At 43.8% G+C, this 21,999-nt stretch overlaps 1 protein-coding gene across 2 annotated transcripts; it reads left to right on the plus strand.

Moving 5' to 3' along the window:
- The first annotated feature begins 205 nt into the window (after positions 1-205).
- Positions 206-9,618, plus strand: RIT1 (Ras like without CAAX 1). Of its 2 annotated transcripts, none has more exons than XM_006271609.3 (5): positions 206-384; positions 565-621; positions 4,741-4,814; positions 5,304-5,495; positions 6,716-9,618. In XM_006271609.3, the coding sequence occupies exons 1-5, from the start codon at positions 273-275 to the stop codon at positions 6,944-6,946; spliced, it is 666 nt and encodes a 221-aa protein (XP_006271671.2). In that variant the 5' UTR covers positions 206-272; the 3' UTR covers positions 6,947-9,618. The 2 variants fall into 2 exon arrangements, with proteins under 2 accessions (XP_006271671.2, XP_059575338.1); XM_059719355.1 differs by having other exon boundaries at positions 274-350.
- The last annotated feature ends 12,381 nt before the right edge of the window (positions 9,619-21,999 follow it).

The following is a 21,999-nucleotide window of genomic DNA, read 5'->3' on the forward strand; positions in this document are numbered from 1 at the left end:
GCTGAGGCGGGGCCTGGCTGGGAGTGGGGCCTGGCTCAGGGGCGGAGCTGAGGTGGGTCTGGCTGGGGCGGGGCCTGGCTCAGGGGCGGAGCTGAGGCGGGGCCTAGGTCAGGGGCGGAGCTGAGGTGGGTCTGGCTGGGGCGGGGCTGCCGCCATTTTGGCTGGGCCGAGGGGCCGACTTGGCGGCGGCGGCGCGGCCCCGCCCTGGCTGGGGGACGCGGCGCCGCTGCGGGGCGAGGCTGCGGCGGGCCGGGCGCTCGCACAGGCCCGGGATGGAGGCCGCGGCTCGTCCGGGCGGCGGTGGCGGCGCCCCGGGGCCGGCGCAGGCGCAGTCGCGCGAGTACAAGCTGGTGATGCTGGGCGCCGGCGGCGTGGGCAAGAGCGGTGCGTGCGGGCCGGGCCGGGCCCGTGCGTGGGTCCCGATGCGGGGGTGCCGGGGGCGGTGGTTCCCAGCGCCGGGGGGCCAAGAGCGGGAGGCGATGATGGACCGGCTCGGTGCGCCCGGGAGCAGGCCGCGGGCAGGCGGCGCCTCGTGTGTGACCGTGTTCTCGTTCTCGCTTTCAGCCATGACCATGCAGTTCATCAGCCACCGGTTTCCAGAGGACCACGACCCCACCATCGGTAAGAAACGCGTCTCCGAGACTTGCATGCCCTTAGCAGCCGGCCAGCTTGCGCGAGGCCGCGGTCCGTAAACAGGACCGAGAGTTTAGATGCGGCTTATCGGTATTTTTACCTGCTTGACTCAGGTCCGATTCTTGGTACGAGACCCACCTAACAAATCCTGGCAGAGTTTAAAAGAAATGGTTTTTGATCCATGAATAACAATAGGAGGTCCTCGATGATCGTGCACATGCTCAGCTGCGCGCTTTAGCGTTCAGAGCAGACCCGACGGTGCCTTTATTTCTTTCAGCGTTTCTGCCTTTGATAAATAGACAAGCAATTTAGAGGGAGAGGGAAACGTGTCAGCATAATCCCAAATTATTTTCTCACTCCAGTTCTCTTTCATCTTTAGACAAAACCATAGGCCCCGTCTGCTGATCCTGGAATGACCAATTTTAAACAAACAAACGAAAAAAGCAGTGTCAGGCATATTTGGGAGTTGGGAGCTGTATTGTGGTTGAATTTCACGGCACCAGCGGTGCGTTTAAAAGTGTTGTTAATTTGGAGCTCTGTCCAATTTTGCAGTATTATTTTACACAAAGTCCTGTTTGGTGTATAATGTAAACCTCAGATGGCATAACTTGAACAAAACAAAACAAAAAGCCCAAGTTCAGAAATAGCCTACGTAATTATACAGGGTTTTTCTTATTTTTTTCCAAAGTTAGAAATGTTGTGTTTTGTTCGGGGTAGTTTTAATTCCCCCACACATTGCAGTTTCAAGACTTCCCGTGGGGTTTATTTTAGTAGAGTTTTCAGTCCAGATAATCCTTGCTACACTTTTACTACTTAATTTCATATTATTACTCTGGTAGTACTTATACTATCCAAAATAATTCTTTGCATTGGTTGCAGTTTTCTAAATCTTACTACTTTTCTCCACCCCTTCATCATCAAGATAGTTTCCAGTATTAGTCGTCTTGCCTGTTTGTTGTTTTGTTCATGTTTATTTTTTCTGCTGCTGTTCTGTGAACTCATTTCTTTTGTCGTGGTGTTTTTGGTAACTCACTCGAATTGCCATCGACTGTGTCGGACCATAGGTCCATCTTGCCTAGTCTCCTGCAAGCAGCAGGGGCGCCACCACTTCCCCAGCTGCTGCTGGAGCTGGGCAGGGAGCAGCAGGAGCCTGAGGAGCTGCCACAGGCTCCTGCTCTCCCTACCACCATCACCACCTCTCCTGGACGTACAGTCCCCATCCTCTCTCATGGGGGCCTCCCTTACCACCAGCCACCACCTGCTGCTGCTGCCACCTACAGCCAGATGGGACCCCACAATGCCAGTGGGGTCCCTCTGGCAGCACCACCACCTGCTGCCTGCTTGGTAGCCGCTCCAGAAGCCACCCCAGTTTGTCCTTCTGTTGTGAGTCCTGTGCTCCAGTCCCTCTCTCCCACTGTTCATATACAACTGAGTAAGCCAGCAGCTTGTTTTCCCTCTCCCTCCTGTGCATGTCCCTGTTTGTTGTTTTGTGGTACCACCCCCTCACATATACAACCCCTCCTCCAGGCAACATCATGTTGGATCGGCTGCACCTTGTGCCGCCTCCAAGGCTTCCGAAACGACTGGCAGCTCGTCTGTCTACGGGGTTTCCCGAAGCAGGACCTGGAGGAGCTGCCAGATTTCTACTGGCACCTCAGGACCTAGAGGCTGGTCTCTGCCTCCAGGTCCACAGGGATGGTTGCCCAGGGTGCTGACCTTACCGCACCTGTGCTGAAAAACCTGCAGCTGGCAGTGCCAGTGACGGAAGTGCCCTGGGAGTGCCAGAGGTTGGTCCTGGCCCACATCACTCATGTCAGAGACCTCCTGGACTATGCTAGGCAGAGGTGGGTAGATCCCTCTGCACTGGCCTGGCGCGTGGAGCTGCCCATGCTGCATGCTCCCTGCCGCATACTCCAGGAGGTAAAGGCTGCCCTGCTGCCCACTGCCCTTGCCTACATTGACCAAGTCCTGCACCTTCCAATGTGCCCCAGCCCACCAGAGCTCATGCCTCTGCAGGCCTCACGGTGCTCCCCCACCACCTCAGCAGGCTGGGGGACACCAAGCTGGTCTGCTTCTCAACAGCCTGCCGCCACCAGCTGTACACGTTTGTGCTCCACATCGTCCATCATCCTGTCCTCGCGTCCCACCCCGACAACAAGTGGTGGGGCACTCTCAGCAGGGGTATTGGTCCCTGGTGGACTAGCCTGTATTCTCCGTTGATCCCATGAGCCTCAAAGGACTTCAGCTGGCAGCTTCTCCACAGAGCAGTCTCCATGGGCATGTATCTGGCACGCTTTACGGACACACCCAGCACCTGCCCCTTCTGCCTACAGAGGGAGACCCTGGCACATGCCTAGCCTGAGGGCACCAGGTTACAGCCCCTCCTCCAAAACCTCTTGCTGAGGTTCTGGCTTCCTGCACCATTTCTTTTATGGACTTCCTGTCCACAACCCCACTAAGTCCAGGGACCTTCTGGTCAGCTTCCTGGCTCTGCCCAAGCTGGCCATCTATAAGACCAGGAAGGAAGCTTTGCCCCAGAGGAGCCTGGGCGAGTGCAGGGCTGCTTTCCTAGCACTCCTCCACTCATATATCCCGACAGAGTTTCACTGGTTAGTGTCCACAGGCTCCCTTGACTCCTTCAGGGGGCAGTGGATGCTGGCCGGTGTGCTCTGTTCAGTGTCCCCTTCCATTATGAACCTAGTTATTAACCTATGGCCTCACTCCTGTTCCTGTTTTCTTTTTTGTTGTCCCGAGCAGTCAGCTGATATGTCTGCAGTGGCCTCCCTTACTAAGGGGGGCTTAGATTCCCTGATGGGCAAATAGCCCATGATCTTCTCTTGGCACATCAAATAGGCCTGTGTCACACAGATAGAGCTGATAGAAGTCCTCCGTCTCCAATGATGTGATGCCTCTGCATATGCAGTATAATTATGCTGTCCTGTGTTTTCTCCACAACCTCCCCAGTTTTTACCTTACCAGTACATTCACTTTTCACCCATTGATGTAAAAGCCAATGTGGCAGGTTGCTTGGAGATGTTTTTAACTTTCCTTATAAGGAATGGGATGTACTATGTTGGCCTAGAGGCATAAAAGTTTTAAAAAATCAAGCTGTACTGAGGTCCAAGGTAACATCATAGCTCTTAGAATTAATTCCTGTTCAGAAAATGTGAAAAATGGTGATTGTGCTAGATAATACTGTGGTTAGATTAAATCTGCCCTTCTTAAGGCTATATCCACTTCCCACACACACAGACTTTTACCTCTTTAGCAAAGGAAATATGCAGAACTACTAGCAGTACAACACAAGTCCTTCAGGGTGTTATTTCTGTTACTTGAGAGTCATAGTCATGGACCAGAGTCTGATGCTGTCTTCAGTTGGAAACAAAGTGGTATTAGTTGGTCCTGTTTTGAAACCTTACTCTGGTTGCCCCTTTCCTGCCTGCCACCCTGCCTGCACATGGCATGTTCCTGCTCTTGCACAGCAGCAGTGGTGCCTGCCTGGCATGCCATGCCATTCCACATCCCCACTGAACTCTGGCCTGGGACTTTTGACCAACTGGCTAGGACCGGCATATGGAATCCCACTGTCCTGGCCAAGCTGGGATGTATGGTCACCTTACTTTGAAGGGAAAGATCTGATCTTTCTTTGATTTCAAAGAGTTGGCAACAATTCTTATGGCTGCCATTGTGGTTCTTTTCTGTGATTTGTCTGCTCTCTCCCCTCAAAGTTAGAAAATGCCGACAAGTGTAAGAGAAATAAAATACTCCTTTCTTTTATTCTTTTTGGTTCCTGTTAAGATGCACAAAACTGAAATCTTAAATTATCACACGTTTTATCTCATTTATCAGGAATAACATATACTATTACAAAGGATTTGTCAAAGTAGATGTCTGCATAGGTAAGACAAATTAAACTGCAGTAGCTCTGAGTGTTGGTAGTTTAAACATTCCATCTATCAGTTATACAGTGATTTCAACAGGTAAAGTGTTAAGTACAACAATGTAGTATTTTTTTTTTTTGTATGTGTGGTTATAAATGCTATAGTCTTATTTAGACTTTTATTCCCTCCCCTCTCTCCGTGCCTCCTGTTTGCCCTAAATCCACAGAGGATGCTTACAAAATACGAATACGCATTGATGACGAACCTGCAAATTTGGACATCCTAGATACAGCAGGACAGGTATGTGAGCAATAAGGATAATAAGGTGGAGACTAATAATAGGATGGAAATAATGATAGGGTTGTGCACATATACTTAATGTGTGTCTATGCATCTTTTCTTTAATTTTGCTGTTATATTGTCTTTTGAGTTATTCTCTCTCTCCAACCTATTTCATGTGTTGGTAGCCATAAAACAGCTATTTGTTTTGTGTTCTGCTTTGTTCTTTCTTCTCCACTGTTACATTGTTCTTTATATTTTGAGTGAGATGCTAAGAGATACTCCAAGTTTCCAGATCCTCTGTCTACAGTTACAAAAACTTGTGCCTTTCAGCTACCTTGTCTATTTATCCCACAGGCGCATATTTGGTCCCGCATATAGAGCAGAAAGGTAACACTTTGTGAAGTTGTTATATCATTGTTACTAGAATGGTTAGGACTCTGCCATTGATCAGCAGATCAGTAGCCGCTGTACTTGTGCAGGAATTGAAATGTTACTGTTTATTTCTAGGCAGAGTTTACAGCCATGAGAGACCAGTACATGAGAGCAGGCGAGGGATTTATCATCTGTTATTCAATCACAGACCGCCGCAGTTTCCATGAAGCGCGTGAGTTCAAACAGCTCATCTACCGTGTTCGGCGCACTGATGACACTCCTGTAGTTCTAGTTGGAAACAAATCTGATTTGACACAACTACGACAGGTAACTACCCAAAACTGTTTGCAAGATGAAAAATACTTCTGTTTTATAGTGTAGTGGTAGAGCTCATTCTAAATAAACTTCCTTATTCCTTTTCCTTGGATTATTGTTTTTGTCCTTGGTTTCATATTTAAATAAAATACAGTGTCATCTTAGTAATGTTGAAAGATTAAGAGGATGTGGTGGACTGTCAGTTTTAAGTACAGAATGCACTGGTGGTCTATAAGCATGGCAGTTTATTGTGATGTAGTTGTAACTATTGACATTGCTCTGGTATATATCTCAGACACGGCAGTCTCCAGCTTTGAGAACCCACTCTCTTTCCCTAGAACTTCAAAACTCAAGCACGTTAAGTTTTCCCTTTCACTTAGTCCTGAAAGAGCAAATCTTCACTGCAGGTGAAACAGCAAGTGAACACAATCTGCAAATAGTAAAGGTAGTGGGCACAGTTATGAGTGATTGAGAATAATACAGGAGAATGTAGAGACCAGTCTAAGTAGAAAATAAATGAGAATACACTCCAAAGAACATCACCTAGTCCATCTAGGAAAAAGCAGTCTAAAGTGTGGATTCATTTGTGGGGTAGGCAGGGGCATGGAAAAATCTGGAAACAGCAATCCAAAAACAGATCAAAAGATGATGGTGCAAAAGAAATCATGCTGCAAAAGAAATCGGATGATTTTCTGATGTGATAGGCCAACAAAATGGCTGTAACTGGATACCCAGTCCAAGAAATTGTTCTGGCACAGGGAGTCAATAGTTGCTTCGCATGGCTTCAAAAAGAATTGAACGGAGTTTAAGGAAAAGCAACAAAAATGATCACTGATTTTTTTTGTTTGTTTGTTTATTCTTTAGAAGTTGACAGATGACCGATTTTGCTTGCAGTTTAGTATTATGAAAACCTTTTCTATTCATTACAAAGCGAGACGTGCACATGCAGATAAGGACCAAACTCTCTACCTCAAGAAGATTGACATTGTATATGTATATGGACATAGACTAAAATACGAATGTTCAGAGAATCAGGTGAATAGGAGAAATAGTGGATTTCAGGAAGATATTTCAGAGATGCATGGAAAGAGGGTAGGAAGTCTCCAAAAGTAGGAAGTTGCATGAAAAAATCCATAGGGTTAAAAGTGAGGGCCGTAGATAGAAGCGGTCGAAAAGAATAAACAAGCAAACTTTTTTTTTTCTTTTGTTGACTAATATGTATTTTGTTGAAGGTGTCCAAAGAAGAAGGTTCAGCTTTAGCACGAGAATTCACCTGCCCTTTTTTTGAAACTTCAGCTGCATTCCGCTATTATATTGATGATGTATTTCACGCCCTTGTGCGAGAAATCCGTAGGAAAGAGAAGGAAGCAGTCATGGCAATGGAAAAAAAAACCAAACCGAAAAGCAGCATATGGAAAAGACTGACTTCGCCATTTCGAAAGAAGAAAGATTCGGTGACCTGAAGGCGGGAAAAAACTGTCAAACTGTCAACTGCAACATGTTAACCAAAGCAGTCCAGTGACTACACTTTTGAGCATCATGCTTGTACTCCTTTTCTGACCGTGTTTTAATAGGAAACTTAATGTTGAGGGGGGGTGCCTTTTACCTTTTTGTTGGTTTAGAACAACTTTCCCCCTATTTTGGAATTTTTAACCTGTGACATAATGGTAGTTTTACTTTTCCTTCCTGTCACTCTGACTTAGATCCAGAAAATGTCACTGCCAACTTGGTTGCAAATGCTGATAAATATAAAATACAATGTCCCTGCACTTTTGAACATATGTTTTGGCATCTGTGTATACTGGAAACAGAATCATGTAGAGAGTGTTTGACTTGGACTTAGGCTCTAACTTAGTTTTTTATGTTGGTTTGCACAACTGAGTTTGTTGCTTTCTAGAAAAGTAATGCAATACACAAAGCTTACTGAAATCAGTATTAAAAGTAAAGTTTACAGAGTGTAGCTGACTCATAGAATTGGGCTTGCAGGCAAGAGGAGTTTGTGCTGGAATTGTCTTGTTCCGATTACATGCACGTTTCCAGTAAGCATAAGTAGTAGTGAGCTCCTTGCGCATGCTTACCTAAAGTAACTGTCAAATTTAATGCAGCACGCAGTGTCGTTTAGATTTTAAACAGGTCAGGAAGAACACAGTTGATGTGCCAGACTTAGCAACATTGCGGAAGTAGTAACATTTTCTTACTGCACGTAACATTTATTGTATTGTCGTAGAGTATTTTGTGTAAGGGAACAGAATTGCAGGTCCTCTGAGGATCTAGAACTCTGAATTCCTTGACTTGCGTGTTTAAAGTCTTATCTGTGATACTGCACTGGCTCATATTTTTACATTAGGTTTTACATTGGTTTCTTAAGGAAGTCGGTGCTATTGTTAGATTAAAGTCTCAAATGTTGTCCTGTCAGATTTTTTTTTTTTTTTAATGCTTTGGGACTGTATTGCATGGTCCCTTGAATTATAGAGAGCAGTGATAAGGTCCAGCAGGGTCCCACAGGTCCTGACCCTGGTGATACCTTTCCAGCACATTGTACAGCAGTTGGGAAGATGCAAGGGAAGGAAAGGATTAATTGGGCTTAGTGACAGTCCCTAAGGAGGATGATTGTATGTGTGTACCTACATACCCACACAAGCCAGTGGGTATATAAACCTGCACAGTAAACATTTACATTGGTTAGGAACTTGGGTCTTGTTAAGCATGCTTGTCCTGTCACAAATCACGTATGACTTCTGGAGGGCTGCTTTTATGTCAAAATTCTGATTTTTATTTTTAACTTTAAGAGTTCATCCAAATACAGAAATTGCGCTTGACATGTTTTTTACTTCCATTGAGGCAACTCAGAAATGGCCAAAATAAATGTTTTACAATTCAGTTGTATGTTACGAATAAGCAAGTGTGACATAAGTCAAAACAGTTTCACAGGAATATAAGTGCCTAAAAACTGGTGTTTAAAAAGAAAGTGTTTCTTTATCCAAAAACATGCAGTGTTGTTACCGCTGCTTTAATGATTAGCCATGTCAATTGTGTTGATCTCACAGGGTTGGAATCGGATATGTAGCCTTAGCTTGACATGTGTTGTGATTTGCATTCAGATTTGGAAAGCAAAGGTGTTAAGGTTCACTTACAAAGGATTTACTGAGAGCAGCAGCCAGTATGGCAAAGTACTGAGCCCCCAGGCCTTTCTTTGGTAACTTGTTTCTCTCTTTCTACACATTTTCCTAGGGTGCCATGGGAAATAATAAGCTTAAGTTTATTTTTTATGTAGGAAATTGCAGAAACTAATAATGTCTTTTTCATGATTAATTTATGTTTTAAATGTGCACCTGGATTACTTGGCTGGGATGGTTCAGTCAGGGATGATCCTGCCCTGAGCATGGGGCTGGACTAGATGACCTCACAAAGTCCCTTCCCACCCAACTTTCCTAAGATCCTCTACTTAGAAAATTGTATTAATTTCTGGTTTCTTCTTCCTTGTGAAGTTCCACTGCGAATCCACCTGTGGTGTGCTATGCTACTGGAAAATATACAAACTAGTTAAATGAAAAATTATCCAGAATACTTTTTTTTTTAATTAACTTCATGAACAATGTTGGATAACTTTACAGTAGCTACTAATTTACAATTAGGGCTGTAATTGTTAATTCAGTAAATACTGTCTGTATCTTTTGGATAAAAACCAAGGTAAGCCACACTATGGAAAATATCAGAGAAAAAAACACATAATGGCTCTAAAATCAATGGCTAGTTTTAAATGGAAGATGATACAAAACTTTTTTCTTGCTTTGCACGGACAGTGATGTGTATTGAAATAGTAACTGGTTTGTAGCATGTTTAAAACTTGCAGGATTTAAGGACACAGACATCATAAGCAGAGTTAGAACTATGCAGGTTGATCCTCATTCTGGTTTTCTGATAATCAGTGGAATACATGTGCCTTGACTGAACCCTTTAATAGGACTCAGTGTTTATGATGCCCCGTGTGAGCCTGTTGCTTGTGGAGTTATTAAATCAGAACAGCAGCCAGCACTTTGTACATCATGTTGTTCAACATGGTTTTATATTTGTCATGCAGATTTGTACACAAATTGATTATTTCATTTGACACAATACAGATTTTTAATATAAATATTTGTATCTGATGTTTTAATTTCAGATGTCTAATGCGGGGTAGAAAATGCCTTGCCGGTGGAGGTTTGGTTAAAACAAAATGGCTAATGGAGCATTCATACCTCTTTTTTGGGGGTGGGGTGGGGGAGGGGGGATTTTAATTGGCTTACTAGGTGGGATCTCAGAAGGAGGACTTTGAAATTAAATTTCTAATTAAAATATACAAGACTCAATACTACCATAATAGCCAAATTCATCATGTGAGTAAAGTAATTGTTTAATATGATTACACTTGTATACACTCTATAAAAAATTGCATTGCTACTTATCACATTTGAGAGTAGAGAAGCTACATGCCCACCGAGCTAAATGTCTTGAAACTTTGGTCTAGATATTAGTATAATATTGTATATTAGTGTACAAGTGAACATAATCCTTTGGCATTTCCCACTTTGTTGGTTCTTCTGTGTTCTAGTCCTCACTTTCCATGTGGCACAGGACACATACATACACTAATTTAGCAATTGTCTTTTGAGAAGAAATAAACAGAAGAGTACACTTACAAGCAATTAAGCTATTTTCTGCTGACTCTTTTACCCTCCCCCCATCCTTTAAACAAATGTTTGAGAGAGGTTCTGCAATGTGGGTAGTAAGTTACTTTGGTTTAATTAGAGAATCTTGGGCCCTAGACTAAGAAATCCCCAGCTAGCCCAAATTATAATAGTCCATTGTCAGGCTCTGGAGATCTCTATCCATTAATAATACCCAGGCCACACAGCTATTTTTATTGCTCCCATTCCTGTAGAGTAATTTGACCTAAGTCCATGCATTTAATTAAACCCAGAAATGAATAGGCAGCTGACAGAGCTATTGAAAAACTGGTGCTGTTTTTTCTCATCAGTTGCTGCTACCTAACCTCAGGGAAAAGCAAGTATTGCATTGCTTCTGTTTCTGTTAATGCTGTTAAGTATTGGCCTGCATAAAATACAGTGACTTAATCCACCCTAGAACTCGTAAATCTATAAATTACTGCAATGAGGAAAAAAGAAAAAAGAGTGGATAAATCCTAAACAGGACCCGGTTGACAAAGATGTGGACATTTGCCTGGAAATTCAGAATCAATTTGGGAAGTAATGCAAATTGGTAAATGAGCCAGAAAGCACCATTAGTGACATAGGCAGAAATTGCAACCATCTTCCTCTGAGCACTTTTATGTCATCCTGTTACTTGGATCTTCTTTCCATAGTTCTGAAAACCTTCCTTTCTTCAAATTCCCACTTTTGGCTAGACATTGGAAAGACAGCAACATGTATGCCTGACAAAAATAGATGTAGAGATTTTTATTGCGTATTGGTTATATTTTTTTCTGAATAGTCTCATAAACTCCCCATAAAGTCATGTAGTTGTTGCACAGTGTTTGGAGAAAATCGGTATTGAGTGATTCATTTCTTTTTATCTGAGGCAGGGGCCACAGCATGAGGTTTGGGGTAGGTGGAGATGGTCGGTATCAAGTGTTGCTGAAAGACCTGGGGTGACCTGTGTCTCTCACAAGGGAGTTTCAGCTGTTCTTATAGGCAGGTGGAAAAGGACATAGGCATCCACAGTGTTGCTATTCTGGGTCTCAGCAGCATTCCTTGACGTGTCAGAGGTCTTTGAACCAGTTTCTTGAGAGAAGGATAAAATGTGTCTTGTTTAAAGGTGCTTAATACCTTGCAATCCTGAGAAAAAGCAGTGGTAAATTTTGTAAAATAAAACAAAGGTCTCCCCTCTCGCAGACCATTAGGCAAAGATCCTTCTCATAGGCCTTTTCATGATAATTCTTGCACAGAAGTATTGTATTTTATTAAGCAGTAGTGCATATTGAGTTGCTGTTTACGGTCCGTAGCTAGTTGGATCATTTAAATTCTCCTAGATAGGATTCTGTTCTAATAAATTTCCCCCCTTATTTTCCTCCATGCATTCTCCTGTCCCCCCCACCAGCTGTATGTTGGATCTCAAATTCAGCTACTTAATAACTACTTTTTTTTTTCTCTTTCTTTTAAATACTGTTCAGATCTAGCTGCCTGTGTCCTTTCTAAAAGTGTTTCCTGGTCAGTGTGTATTCAGTTACACTAATTTTTGGTCTCTTAGCTTTTCCCAGGTTATGGAGTCTGAGATGGTCCTTATAGACTTTGCATAATTGTTTGTGTATTACAGTGGAGTGATACGGTAACATAACTTCCTCTTTGCTAGGAACAGAGGTGAGACTGTTGCTGCTGTGGCTTTTAATATCTGTTTTGGGAGATGGCTGTCTGGAAGTTAAAGCCCTTGCCTGTAGTTAGATAATTTAGGCTCTAAGTACACATCTCATTTTTGCTGACTTGTCCCTGGTATGACCCAAAATAACCTTTTCTCTGCAAGTCTTTTCACAGCAGTCTGAGTTAGTCTATAAGGTGTCTACCCTGCCCTCTGCCTGTCTTTAGGCTAACAGGCTAACTACCTCTCTCCACAAGCACCTTAATGAAGCACATAGCCAAGCGTTATCCTGAACACTTCAGAGGGATTCAAAGGGGGACAGTGGACATGTACTATAGAATCACAGACTAAAGATTTTCTTCTAGGTGCCAGTATGACATGTAGTTACAAGCTTTAAATCATGGCCAAAATGCCTGGCAAATGAACGCAACAATTAGGAGACAGAGAAAAAATAGAGACCCAACAAAGAGAGCCTTGCATTCAAAGGTTTGTCTAACATTATGCTGACTACGTAGTTGGTCCAGTAAAAGAGATCACTCTGAGAAATCATTGCTTCTCGCATAATTTCTAGACCATCTCAGCTACAACATCATTTTTACATCATGGTAAGATGGATAAAAGCATTTTCTGGAAACTGGAGCACTGACGCTTGTATCTTGAGGAATGGTTCACTCATCATGGCAAAGACGAATAAAGTTATGTATTCCAAAGAGAGACTGTGTAGGTGATGCGCAGAAAAGCCATGTGACGTGACTTGCATTATAACAGGTAAACCACTAGATGGCCTCGCCAGAGGTGAACAGCTGATAAATCAGCCCTGAAAACAAACTTTTTTCTTTTTTTTTCTTTTTTCTTTTTTTAAGTTATGATTAATCAACCTTAAAGTTATAAAAGCAAAAATTTGAAGTGTCTTACGCCAGAATAGAAATCTTAGACTCTTTGAAGCATGCAACAAGCAAGTTAATTTGCATTTGAGAAGGTTAGTTTTCCTAAAGGAAAGGGGGAGAAGATAAGGAGTGCTGCAAAGAAAAGGATCTGGTAGTTCCACTGTGTCGCTAAGACCCAGGAGCCCACTGAATCCTACAGCACGTAATTCCTGGAGAATGTGCAGGACACGTATTTGTTAATTTAATTTTTACTCTGTCAAGAGCAGGAGGTGGTTGCTTTTGCATCGTTCCCTGAGATCAGCATGTTGAAGAGCAGAACTGTTCTGCTTTGGAACTGCCCTTGGATCAGATTCTGTGGTTTCTGAGTACAAGACACCCCCACTTAGTGCTTTGGTTCCGGAAAAACAGCGCTAAGTAAAACAGTGTTAAGTGAAACTGATTTTCTCATAGGAATGAATGCAAATAAATATAAATAGTTCCCAGGACTCCCCACTTGTACTATAATATCACCAAAATTCAACACTAGTACTATAAAATCAATGAATTCAGACATCTAAATATACGTAAATGCTTTAACACTTTGAACTTTGAAATAATGTATAAAATTACAAAATAAAGTAATGAACTGTATGTACAGATGCACTTTCACTTTCACTTGCTGCTCCCTTCAGCACTCCAAATCAGGGCTGTCAGGGTTAGTGTCAGTTCAGGGGATTTTGATGTGCTTGGCTGAGGATTTTTTTTTAGGGGGGCTGTAGGGGTTGAAGCCAGAGTTGTGCACTTCCTGAAGAAGGAATCCATTGATAGCTGCACTTTGGGCTTCTTTTCATCATCGTAAAGCAGCCTGTAACAACTGACTTCATTGTTAACTCCTCTTGCAACTGCAGAACTGCGCAGCATGTCAGGGTCATTGTCATCAAAGTAGGAAATAAAAGCTTCAAGATGTTTGAAAGCTTCAGCCATGCCTTTGCTGGTTAAGGTCCTTGCTGGTTTTTCATAGATTCAGAGATGTTAGGGTCGGAAGGGACCTCAATAGATCATTGAGTCTGACCCCCTGCATAGGCAGGAAAGAGTGCTGGGTCTAGATGACCCCAGCTAGATGCTTATCTAACCTCCTCCTGAAGACCCCCAGGGTAGGGGAGAGCACCACCTCCCTTGGGAGCCCATTCCAGACCTTGGCCACTCTAACTGTAAAGAAGTTCTTCCTAATGTCCCGTCTAAATCTGCTCTCTGCTAGCTTATGTTATTAAGCTCTGTTAAACTATTAAGCTCTGTTAGCTTAGGTTATTTCTTGTAACCCCCAGGGGCGCCTTGGTGAGTAAAGCCTCACCAATTCCCTTCTGTGCCCCCGTGATGAACTTATAGGCAGCCACAAGGTGGTCACCTCTCAACCTTCTCTTGAGGAGGCTGAAGAGGTCCAGGTGCCCTAGTCTCTCCTCATAGGGCTTGGCCTGCAAGCCCTTAACCATACGTGTGGCCCTTCTCTGGACCCTCTCCAGGTTATCCACATCCCTCTTGAAGTGCGGCACCCAAAACTGCACGCGGTATTCCAACTGCGGTCTGACCAGCGCCCGATAGAGGGGAAGTATCACCTCCTTGGTTCTGTTCGTCATGCATCTGCTGATGCACAATAAAGTGCCATTAGCTTTTCTGATGGCTTCGTCACACTGACAACTCATGTTCATCTTGGAGTCCACTAGGACTCCAAGATCCCTTTCCGCTTCCGTGCCTCTAAGCAGGTCATTTCCTAGGCAGTAGGTGTGCTGGACATTTTTCCTCCCTAGGTGCAGCACTTTGCATTTCTCCTTGTTGAACTGCATCCTGTTGTTTTCCGCCCATTTGTCCAACCTGTCCAGGTCTGCTTGTAGTTGTTCCCTGCCTTCCAGCGTGTCCACTTCTCCCCACAGTTTTGTGTCATCCGCAAACTTGGACAGAGTACACTTCACTCCCTCGTCCAAGTCGCTGATGAAGACATTAAAGAGTATCGGTCCAAGGACCGAGCCCTGCAGGACCCCACTGCCCACACCCTTCCAGGTCGAGACCGACCCATCCACCACAACTCTCTGGGTGCGACCCTCTAGCCAATTCGCCACCCACCGGACTGTGCAGTCATCCAAGTCACAGCCTCTTAACTTGTTCACCAGTATGGGGTGGGATACCGTATCGAAGGCCTTCCTGAAGTCTAAGTATACGACGTCAACCCCTAGTCCTGCATCCAGGTGTTTTGTAACCTGGTCGTAAAAAGAGACTAGATTAGTCGGGCGTGATCTACCTACTATGAACCCGTGCTGGTTTCCCCTCAGCATAATTTTTCCTTCTGGGCTCTCGCAAATGTGAGCCTTGATAATTTTTTCAAAGACTTTGCCTAGGATGGAGGTGAGACTGACTGACCTATAGTTGCCTGGGTCCTCCTTCCTCCCCTTCTTGAAAACGGGGACCACATTGGCCCTTTTCCAGTCCTCCGGGACCTGGCCCGTGCTCCACAAGTGTTCAAATATTCCTGCCAGTGGCTGCACAATGACATCAGCCAGTGCCTTCTTGAACATCTTCCTCCTCATCATGGCATCTCTGCTGTTCGATTTGAATGAGGTCCTCATTGCTCAGTTCCTTCCTGTTGGAATCGATCAACTCCTGAACGTTCTCAGGTTCAAGTTCATCAAATCCAATTTTCTTCCCAAGCTCAGTGATATTGTCCTGAATTGTCACCACTGGTTCCTCAAACCCTTGGGAATCCTAGACATGGTCTGCCCAAAGCTTTCACCAAACACCATTCATTGTTTTGGAGGCAACTTCATCCCAGGCACCTGAAATGTTATCTATTCCCCTGCGGATATTATAGCCCTCTCAAAATCCTTTTAGGGTCAGAGCACCCTCTCCTTCTGTAGCCCTGACTGCCTGGGCGAATGTTTTCCTTATGTAATACGCCTTGAAGGCAGCAATGACAGCCTGGTCCATCGGTTGTATAATGAAGGTGGTATTGGGGGGGCAGGAAAACAACTTTTACATTATCACTGAGGTCATCAAGTGTGGTAGGATGCCCTGGTGCATTGTCTAAAATGAGAAGCGCTTTGTGGGACATTGTTCTTAGCACAATATTTCTCAACCGCAGGACAGAAATAATCCCTGAACCAACTCTGAAAGACTGACATTGTCACCCAGGCCTTCTTGTTAGATTTCCAAATGACTGGCAGACTGCTTTTAAGCTAACCCTGGGATTTTTCTGAGTGGTATACAAGCATTGTTTTCAATTTAAAACCCCCTACAGCATTACCACCAAGCAATAAAATAAGTCAATCCTTGGACATCTTAAAACCTGGCATTGACTTCTCCTCCCTGGAAATGTAAGTCCTAGAAGGCATCCTCTTCCAGAAGAGGCCTGCCTCATCAGCATTGAAGACTTGTTGAGGTGTATAACCCCACTCCTCAATGATTTCTACAAATGTATTTGTATAACTGGAAGCCACTTGGGTGTCAGCACTAGCAGCCTCCCCCTGAACAGAAATTTTATGCAAGTTGCTGAGCCTCTTAAATCTTTCGAACCACCCCTTACTTTCAATAAAAGGCTCAGAAGCAGACCCCACAGGCAAATTTTTCTGTAAATCATCATGCAGACTCTTAGCCTTCTGAATAAGCACCATGCTCAAGGGCATACAGCATTGAGTTGTATCCCCAGTCCACACACTTAGCCTCTCCATTTCTAACATAATTGGAGCCCTACTCCTACTGAGTTTCAAAGCATTCAAAGGAGTTACAATTCTACCACATTCTTTTACTTTGTTTTTATTTTTCAATATGGTCCTAACAGTTGATCCAGTCAAATTCAACGCTCTGCAGACCTCATTCTGGCGTTCCCCTTTCTCAGTTTGCTTCGGGACATCCAATTGAAGCTCCAGCATTACACTTTTGCGTTGTTTTTTCTCGGCACTTGCAGTCTCAGTTAGTTGCACTTTTTGACTCGTGATAACTGATTTCAACACTGAGCTCAAAAGATGAAGCGAGATGGCAACACAAGCATGAAAAAGCACAGAGCATAAACATTTTTGATGAAGCAAGACTCATAGATTGTAAGGCCGGAAGGGACCTGGGAAGATAATTGGGTCCAGCCCCCTACCCCAAGCAGGAAAGACAACTGGCATCAAGTGACCCCAGCAAGGTGCCCGTCCAGTCTCCTCTTGAAGATTTCCTGATGGTGATGAGGCTGTGCACCGCCGATGCTCCCTGCTCAATACCCATGAGCGTTATAGCAAAATTTGCTGAGCGCTAAGTGAAATCGGGTATCAATGTGGAGTGAACGCTGTAGTGAAATAGCACTAAGCGAAACAGCATTAAGCAGGGGTTGCCTGTATTATAAAAAACCTGAATTCTCATTGGGGTGTAACTCCTTTTTTCCTGGAAATATGTATATAGAGAGAAACATTCAGAATGTGACCTCATCTAATGGCTTTTCTTAACACTAAATGGGACTTCAGACAGTATCACCAGCAGGTTTTTCCACTTAGATTGCACCACTGCGTACAATGTGCTCCTTTCATTTTGCTTCTGTATTTTTTTCCTATACTTCCCAGCTTCCCTTATGGTTAGCAAGCTGAGTAGTGTTAAGACTTGGCACATGATTTAGTTTTAAAGCCATGTGAGTGGCTAATAAGTTTAAGAAATAGAGATGCTGCCAGATTGGAGCAGCCCCTATGATGAATTGCTGCAGTAAGCATCTTCCTAGGTGCTAGTAGAGGAACACTAGTGTGACACTGGCTATTTCTTGATGCTGTTCCGGGCGGCTATTGGGACCAGTGATGCTGATGTCAATTTGAAACCCCAGTAAACAAATGCATGCATAATTTGTAATAAGATCATGTTAGAGTAATTGGTAAGGCTTGAATAGGTGGTTTTTGCTTATCTTTTCCCTTCTGTTCAATTAAACATGCAAACTCATACTGCCATGATCCATTTTATTCATGCTGTCATATATTGATTTAGCTCCTGTCTTTATACTTTAAGTTGTATTAGAGCTTGCAATCTCCACAGGGTTTTTTTTCTTTTTCTTTTTTAAGGTGAAGTTCTTTCACTAATTAGATGGGTTAAATCCTGTTTGCCTCGTTGTCTCATTAGTTTCTTTGGCAAGGAACATTTAGATCTGTCTGCATCTCACTGCTTTGAACCTGTAAGTGAAATGTAAGCTGTCACATACTGGTAACTGTTAAACCTTCTCCATGAAGGAATGTATAGTTTTGGTTTCTAGTCCCTGTACTGATTCTTGTTTTAGTTAATGATTACCAGTGAAATCTTACTGTGATTCGCATTAGCTGAAGTTTGATTTTTTTTTCACTTTGTCACAGATTGAATATTTCACTAGTGACCAAGGGATCTTGTATGATGTGTTTTGTCATCATTTGACTGATACAGGAACCCAAGATAATTAATAACTTACATAGATAAATTACTGGTCTGATGCTGCATGGCAGATTACAGTGTATATACAAATACAAAGTATAATGCAGTCTGTATGCAAGCTATTCAATGTTGGACTATATGCAAAGGCATAAAAAAACCAGTGTTCAGGTGAAGAGATATTCTTTTCCTTGATGAAGCTGTTCATACTTTACAACTTTTTTTGTACTGCTTTTAGCTGCCCTTTTCTCATTATTAATGTAGCAGACTTGACTTTTGTTGCTTGGACAGTCATTAGTGCATGCGTGTGCAATCATAGGTGACTGGAATTTATCCAAGTCTGTATTTAGGAAGTTAGCTCCCCATAATGACATGATTTCTGGTGGTACTTATTTCTTAAATAATATTTCAGAGATTTCTTTCTGTATCTAAATCTGACCATGAGGTGTCTAGTAGGCCTGTGCAAAGCTTCGGTAGCTGATTCAATTCAGAGGAGACTCGGCCTGATTAGGCGGCCGAATCTCTGAATCCAAACCGAATCGGGAGACCAATTAAAAGGACTGAATAAAATTGGAAGCCTCCGAATCGATACGGAAAAGATTCAATGCCGACTTGAAGATTTGGCCATTGACTAAACAGGCAGCAGTCCTTACCACGCTGGACACAGCTACCTCCAGCTGGTTAGTCTGTTGTGGTCGGTGGAGGGGGCAGATCAATGCCCCCACAGCGAGGGAGGGATTGGGACTGAGGCTGGGACAAGCTGCCCCTGCTCCCAGTGCCTTCCACCGCCCATCTGGAGCACAGCCGGGCTCAGCCCGCTCCACGCAGATCCAGGGGCACACACCCACTCCCATGCCATCCCAGATCAGTGGCATGCAGTGGCAGGAGCCCCCCTCCCCAAGTCCCATGCCCCCCGTCCCAGCTGGGCAGCTTGTCCCAGCCCCAATCCCTCCCTCGCTGTGGGGGCATTGATCTGCTCCCCCCCGGCCCCATGTCACTTCCCTCCCCCCTCCACCCACCACAACAGACTTACCAGCTGGAGGCAGCTGTGTCCAGCATGGTGAGGACTGCTGCCTGTTTAGTCTATGGCCGAATCTCCTAATCAGCGCTGAATCTTTAGATCCGAATTGGCTGAATCGAATCAGGACAGTGATTCAAATCAGTGCCCCTCCGAGTCATCTGAATCCGAATCCAAAGCAAATACTTGCCACTTTGCACAGGCCTGGTGTCTAGCAGAATCGCAGCTGTAGTCCCGAAGGAACCTGTTTTACTTGCCTTCCCCAGAGTGATTTTGATGCGAAGGGATTCCGCTCTATTTGTGCCATCTGTTCCTTCTTATTTCTTTACAGTCTACCACATTATTAATGTACAAGTCTAATTTTCCAGTTGTCCAGCCTGCACTCTTAACACCAAATCCAGAGACAGCCTTGCTGTAGGAGCAGAGCCTGCCACCATAGCTCCACTATAAATCTCTTGTCACTAGAAATTGCAGTCAGTCTTGAAATGCAATGAAGAAAAGGGAAGGAAAGAAGCTGTGTTTCTCATTATGTTTTTATTTTCTTACCACTAAAAATATTTTTGTTTGAAGAAAGATAATTTATTATTATATGCCACTGGTTACAAGCTCCTAAACAAAAAGTCATAGGCGTCAGAACTTACCGTATTTCCTGGCTAGGAACAACTGACTGTTGTTTTTGGCTTTTGGTAGATATTATAGAATTCCACTTTGGGATTACTAGAAGATATAATCTGATAAGTGTGTTGTAATGACAGGGTCCAGAAAAAGGATGGAAGTGCAGCTTCGCTCTGTTCCAGGCAGCTATGGAGAGAATCCAGACCTGGCGAAGCTTGTGATCATCAAATACACAAATGGCAGTTATCATGGTGACCAGAGCTTTACTGCTGTGTACAGTTAGGTGGGGTAGAGGCTGTCAGGGAAGGAAAGGCCTGATTGTGCTCTCATTGAAGGCAATGGCAAATTTCCTATTGACTTCAGTGGGATCAGGACCCAGCCCCAGAGAAGAGAGGAAATGAGTCAAAGTTGAACTTCTTTGCTTTTTACAACCGTTTCTCTTTTCATGGTTTGTCAAATCCTTCCCCCCACCCCCCCCCTTTTTTTTCTTATGTAAATTTTGGAGAGTTTCTGCCTGGGCTAAAAGGAACAAGGAGCTGGAGTATCCCATTAACACACATTCCACAGTGGCACAGATGCCAAGCACAGAGTGGGGAAGAGATTTTAATGTCTGCAGCACGGTTCATGGAAAACAAACAGTGATCATATAAATGTCGACACTTTCTCTGATTAAACACTATTAGCCAACAGTTATTGAGATGATGGACAAATGAGGGATCATTGTATGGTATAACTAAATCGGTTGCAGAAAACTGCTTACCTAGCTATTTCACTCTGCTGTTCTGCTTCAATTTATATGAATATACATGTCAGCTTCTATAAATAAGTGCTGTGTTTTTTCTGACTCCTATTCATTAAGTGCCTAATTTGACTGGATTCCATTATTTTATTGTCAGTTGTGATAAACAATTCCAAAAACAATAACTTGAAAGGGCCGCCTTGGGTAACAAAGTGGCCCCTTATTCCATGGCAACAAAAATATTAAAGCCTACGTGTATTGCCAAATAAGTTTAATTTCATGTGCATTTCTGGCACTGTTTTGTGTACAGGATCATCTCCTCCTCCCCCTCATACTATCCGTGCATCTTTTGGTAGTGTACTAAGAGTCTGGAATAAGCTCTGTCATGCAGTCCATTCATTTTTATCCTCATCCTGGAGCGATTTCTGTGTGCCATATAGTGTTTTGTTCTGGGTGGGGGATTTGGGGCGGGGTGTTTTTAAAGGTAAGCATTGCTTTGTTACTTGGAGAGGTGACATGATCAAAAAAGTGCTGTTTGCCACAGGAAAGTGGTGAGGGTTGTGAATGAGCTTGGCTCATTTTATCTTGAACTAACCACTGCAAAGGCTGTGTCTTTCACAAACAAGCTCTTCCCTCATGGCAGAAAGTTCCCTTTCTCCTGAAGACCTGATTTAGTGAGCATGCTCCTCAGCCTTGTACTTTGGGTGATGTTTTGGAGCGCTTAGGCTGAAACCACTGGGTACCTTGAAGATTCAAATTCAGAAAGGTATCTAGGCACCTGTATGCCTGTGGGGATCTTGGCCAAATATCCTAAACTTAACTCTGTGGGAAGCTAACAAAAAAGAGTGGAGGACAGACTTAATGTGCTGGCAGTAGCCTGTGTTGCTGGGGAGACGCAATGTAGCATTCGGTACTATTTGGAGTTTCCTAAGGCCTGCTGGCTTCATGCCCAGATAGACTCTGTTGTGTGGTGGTCTGGATGGGAGGTTGTGGAGAAGCATGCAACACAGGCCAAGATCACCGTCCTTCAGAGATGGTAGAAAGCCTTACATGCATAGTCTGCTATGGAGGAGCTTAAGTAGCAATCAGGAATCCTCTTAAACTGCAGACTGAACAAACTGAGTGAGCATGCATCTTCAACTAAAGGAGGCTGCTCTGGTGCTGCCGATTCTTCATAGTGCTGTCTTGCCCATTTGCATCACTTCCAAGTTGACTGGGGTAGACTTCAACCAGCTGTTCATCCATGATGTGATCTGCAACACTCAGCCATCTTGGCTGCAGTGGTATTAGCCTTAATGTGGTGAAGGATAAGTGTTTAGAAGGAACTTTGTTTGCATTTTTAGACTGTTCAGTGATTATTTTGAGCTTTCTAGTACAGGAGGTGCTGTTTCCTATGAAACGCTGTCACTGGGTTGATGGCAACAACGTGCCTTTTCTAGACACCGGTTCTTAAGTAGTTGGTGCAGTTCTGTTTTTAAATTCGGTATTCCTTTTTTTCAAACATGCTACGGTCAGTAGCTA

The sequence above is a fragment of the Alligator mississippiensis genome, chromosome 15 (genome assembly GCF_030867095.1).
Source record: "Alligator mississippiensis isolate rAllMis1 chromosome 15, rAllMis1, whole genome shotgun sequence".
Lineage (NCBI taxonomy): Eukaryota > Metazoa > Chordata > Crocodylia > Alligatoridae > Alligator > Alligator mississippiensis.

Bases quoted from the DNA above. Each gene is read 5' to 3' on its own strand.
- RIT1 (XM_006271609.3), top strand. From the start codon at position 273: ATGGAGGCCGCGGCTCGTCCGGGCGGCGGTGGCGGCGCCCCGGGGCCG. The intron at 385-564 runs GTGCGTGCGGGC...TCTCGCTTTCAG, and splicing joins CGGCGGCGTGGGCAAGAGCG to CCATGACCATGCAGTTCATC. The intron at 622-4,740 runs GTAAGAAACGCG...CTAAATCCACAG, and splicing joins GGACCACGACCCCACCATCG to AGGATGCTTACAAAATACGA.